The sequence below is a fragment of the Myotis brandtii genome, unplaced genomic scaffold, assembly GCF_000412655.1.
Source record: "Myotis brandtii unplaced genomic scaffold, ASM41265v1 scaffold475, whole genome shotgun sequence".
In the NCBI taxonomy this organism is placed as follows: domain Eukaryota; kingdom Metazoa; phylum Chordata; class Mammalia; order Chiroptera; family Vespertilionidae; genus Myotis; species Myotis brandtii.
The window spans coordinates 4,372,339-4,376,473 of record NW_005368148.1 but is presented as its reverse complement, the minus strand read 5'-3'; the positions used below and the strand labels follow the sequence as shown (position 1 = coordinate 4,376,473).

Below are 4,135 nucleotides of genomic sequence, written 5' to 3'. Positions count from 1 at the left end.
TCGCTGCCCCAGCTGCTGGGCCACGTCGTGCTGTGCCTGCTGCTCTTCGACGCCGAGTTCTTCGCGTGGCACGTGCTGCACCACCGGGTGCCCTGGCTGTACCGGACCTTCCACAAGGTGCACCACCAGAACGCGCCCTCGTTCGCGCTGGCCACGCAGTACGTGAGCGCCTGGGAGCTGTTTTCCCTGGGCTTCTTCGACGTGGTGAACGTCTGGCTGCTCCAGTGCCACCCGCTCACCGTCCTGGTCTTCCACACGCTCAACATCTGGCTGTCGGTGGAGGACCACTCCGGCTACGACTTCCCCTGGTCCACGCACAGGCTGGTCCCCTTCGGGTGGTACGGGGGCGTGGTGCACCACGACTTGCATCACTCTCACTTCAACTACAACTTCGCCCCGTACTTCACGCACTGGGACAGACTCTGGGGGACCCTGCGGCCCCCTCGCGCCAGGTAGCCCGCACCCCTCCCGGGTGGGGGTGGCTGCGGAGGGCAGGGGGTGCCCCTCGGAACCAGGACTGCTGGCGCGTTTTCACACTTGAATCAGAAGAAACACGCCTGGGCTCTTTTATTTTTATATTTTAGTAAGTAATTTATTACCTGCTGGAAATTTCTAGAGACAATCTGATGTATTTTTGTGTGCAATCTGATGAAGTAATTTATATCAATTGTGTATCAATAATTGTATACTGGGTGTTGAATTCTAGCTCACTTCAGTAGCCTTGATTCCTGGATTGATTTAGACATTTATCACAGGCATATTTAAATCATTTCTAAATGGATTTGTTTGTAGGACAAAGAACTTCCTACGTTTGAAAGTGTCCTAGAATGAGACTAAAAACCATATTTTTTAAAATGGAGAATCTGATGTCTGATGCTATAAACAATGCAACATGTTCCTGCTGGACAGTAACTAAGATGATCGTACTTTTTTTCCTATTTTTTTCACAGAATTTTATATTTATATGGAAAGAAATGTTATTTATGCTTAAAAAATATATGAACCAAATAAGTACTGGCTCCTGTTTTATTGGCATTTTGAGTAAAAAAACTAAAACAGGGGGAGGGAGCTGGGATGGCAGGTTTCTGTCCCAGCCTCCCCTGCCCCACCTTGGGATGAGAGAAATCTGGTGGTGGGGTGTGGAGAGGAAAAGGAGAGGAAAAGGCAGGAGAAGGGGTCTGTCTGTTTTGGCCTAGAGATTTTAAAGAGGAAAAAACACTATTGTTCTAAATGTGTTTTAACTGTTTTCTGCCTCACAGGCAACTTAAAGAATTACCTTGTGAAGTTTTAGAGAGATTAACACTGAGCAACCATTTGCTTATCTGGGGGGAGGGCAGTGTTGGGGATGAATAGAATTACTGGGGTGCCTTGCTTTACAAAACTGGTGAGTCAAATGGGTACATTCGAGGGGCTGGTAGATACAGAAAGGGGTTCAGAGTGCACCCCCCTTTTTCATGAAGCAATCTAGTACAAATGACGATCATACGCATCGTCTCGGCTATTTGGGAATTTTGTATATTCATTTTTCTTAAGTAAACAAACATGCAAACTGCATGTCCATTTCTCAAAGGAAAAAAGTGAAATTTGACCCTACATCCCTAGTTCCTCACCTTAAAAGGAGATTGTGCCTCCGATGTTCTTCTGCTTCTTTTTTTTTTAATACATTTTTATTGATTTCAGAGAGGAAGGGAGAGGGAGAGAGAGATAGAAACATCAATGATGAGAGAGAATCACTGATCGGCTGCCTCCTGCATGCCCCCACCGGGGATCGAGCCTGCAACCCAGGCATGTGCCCTTGGCTGGAATCGAACCTGGGACCCTTCAGTCCGCAGGTTGATGCTCTATGTACTAAGCCAAACTGGCCAGGGTGCCTCCAATGTTCTTGAAGATTATTTGTGACAGTAAGTGTCCCTATCACTGCTCATCATGTTCTCCATTCAACTGCTGCCCAATTGTTTTAATTTTATCTTTGGAGTGTAGTTAGATAGGGCAAAGTTAAAAGTCAATACAATTTAGACAGAAAAGTATAAAGAATGGCAGCTTTGCATTTAATTTTAGGCTCACTACATATATGAACCAAACTATGTGTCTACAGGTGAAAAATCCATCTAAAGACCTGGTCTCCACAGTCTGCCAAATGAAATTCCTCCAATTCTTTGGCAAAATGCAGTTAGAATGCCTGGCAACTAACTCAGAGGCATTTTCCTTCCCAATGTGTGTGCTCTCTTGGCTTCTTCACTAAAGTTATCCCCTCCTCTGTCCTTAGCAAGACCAGGCTGGGACTTAAAGTCTATATTAATGTATAAAAGTGAAATCCACGAAAACAGGTAGTGAGATGTAAGGGGAAAGTGCTGATTGGAGGTCGAATGTTAATATCATGATTAACAAAGCAAAGAAGGATGAACGGGCAGGTGTGGAACATCTGATAGAAGTATTTGTTGTTTTGAGCAGCTCCAGTCTCCCCAGAGCTGCCTGCAAACCTTGGATCATGACGATCACAGCTCACTCTCTGAGAGTTTTTAACAATGTGTCATGTTGCCTCGCCTTATAAGGGAATTTTACAGGGGAATTTTACACTTGGGTCAAATTGTCCACATAGAAATTATTTGGGCTTAGAAAGACTTTCTCAAAATCGCATGTCATCAGTTTGTAATACCTTGAGAGGTGGAAGTGGAGTGGAGAGGATGAGCAATTTTTCAGATAGCTTGAGGGTCTAATAGTTATAACAATAATAATGATGGCAATGAAGTAGTTCACATTTGCATTCACTGTCACACACATTGCTCCTTACATTTCTCTAAGGGAGGTAGGATAGTTATCATCATTTAAAAAATTATTATTATTATTATTATTATCAAACGTTCTGGATAGAGAATTGGTACCTCCATAGGTTAAGTGACTTACTCCAGATTCTAAAATAATAGAAGTTGGAGCAAGTTCTCGACCTTAGGTCTGGTAGTGTATACTATCCTTCTTCTCTGATGAAGCTTAAGATAATCTCCATCTTACCAAATGCTATTAAGTTGCAAACTCTGCGGCACCAACAAATGGCCTCTCTTCACTATTCCTCCCCAGCCACTGCCCCTCAACACGGTGCCCCCCTAGCCCACTATTTTGATGTGGACGTCCCTGGGTTCCAAGCCTCTGCTGGGCAGGAGGGAAAGCTAGGGAAGTAGGCCTAGGTCATCTAAGTGGGCTTGAGAAAGCATGAGGTCAGGGCTCTGTTTTCCCTGTCCTTCACGGCATGTCAGCTAGCACTCAGGCTGAAGTCAGATGGCCTGGGGCAACCTTGACTCTGAGACTTAAAAGCTGAGGGACTCTGGAAAAGTTAATCTCTCCATGCCTTGCTTCCTTTCCTATAAAATGTAGATAATCATAGAACCTACCTCACAGAGTTGTTGCGAGAGATTTTGAGCTACTACTAGGTGGATTGGAGGATTGCTATGATGGATGTTTCATGATGTGAATACCAGGACTGTAGCCTTCTGTCCACAAACATGTTTGAGCTCTCTCCTTTTACCGGGAACCAAAGAAAGCCATTTTTTATTTTGCTTCCATGAAAGCTGCTTAGCTTGTCATCTTTCAAAGCCAAAGTATTGGGAAGAGACAGACTGGAAAGTGTCTGACTCTAGTTTGTCACCATGACTCATCCCACCGTTTCCTGAAAATTTCACCTCTGTTCACTGCCATCTTCCTATCAAGTCCATTGATTCCCTGTGCCCTGCCCTCGCTTTCCCATTGCCTTGGATTTGTTTTTTAAGGTCTTTCTTTTGCTAACTAGCCTCATGTTGGAATTCGGTTCTTCCTTGCTTTTAATAAGATTTCTCTATTTTCCTTCCTAATTCTGTTTCTTCTTCCTTCAGGGGCTGCTTTCCTCAGAGGGAGGCAAGCCTCAAGGTGCTTCTATTTTATTAAAAAATATCTAAATTGTGTGTAATAAATGTCCTTCCTACCATCTTCAAGTGTACTCTCTAAGTCTCTGCTTTCATTGTGTTCTAGTACACACACAGATGAGGTATATGCACACATATACCAAGCATATGTAAGAATAGACACTATATATGTATGCACACTATATATATACACTATTTATGTACATGCCACATACAAACTATATATCCACACACTATAACGT

At 43.7% G+C, this 4,135-nt stretch overlaps 1 protein-coding gene across 1 annotated transcript in view; it reads left to right on the top strand.

Moving 5' to 3' along the window:
• The window catches only part of CH25H (cholesterol 25-hydroxylase), a 1,926-nt gene extending 923 nt beyond the window's left edge, over positions 1-1,003 (top strand). Inside the window, exon 2 of the mRNA XM_014547459.1 lies at positions 6-1,003. Within this exon, the coding sequence (XP_014402945.1) occupies positions 6-456 (451 nt within the window). The 3' untranslated portion in view covers positions 457-1,003. The remainder of the gene's footprint in view (positions 1-5) is intronic.
• The last annotated feature ends 3,132 nt before the right edge of the window (positions 1,004-4,135 follow it).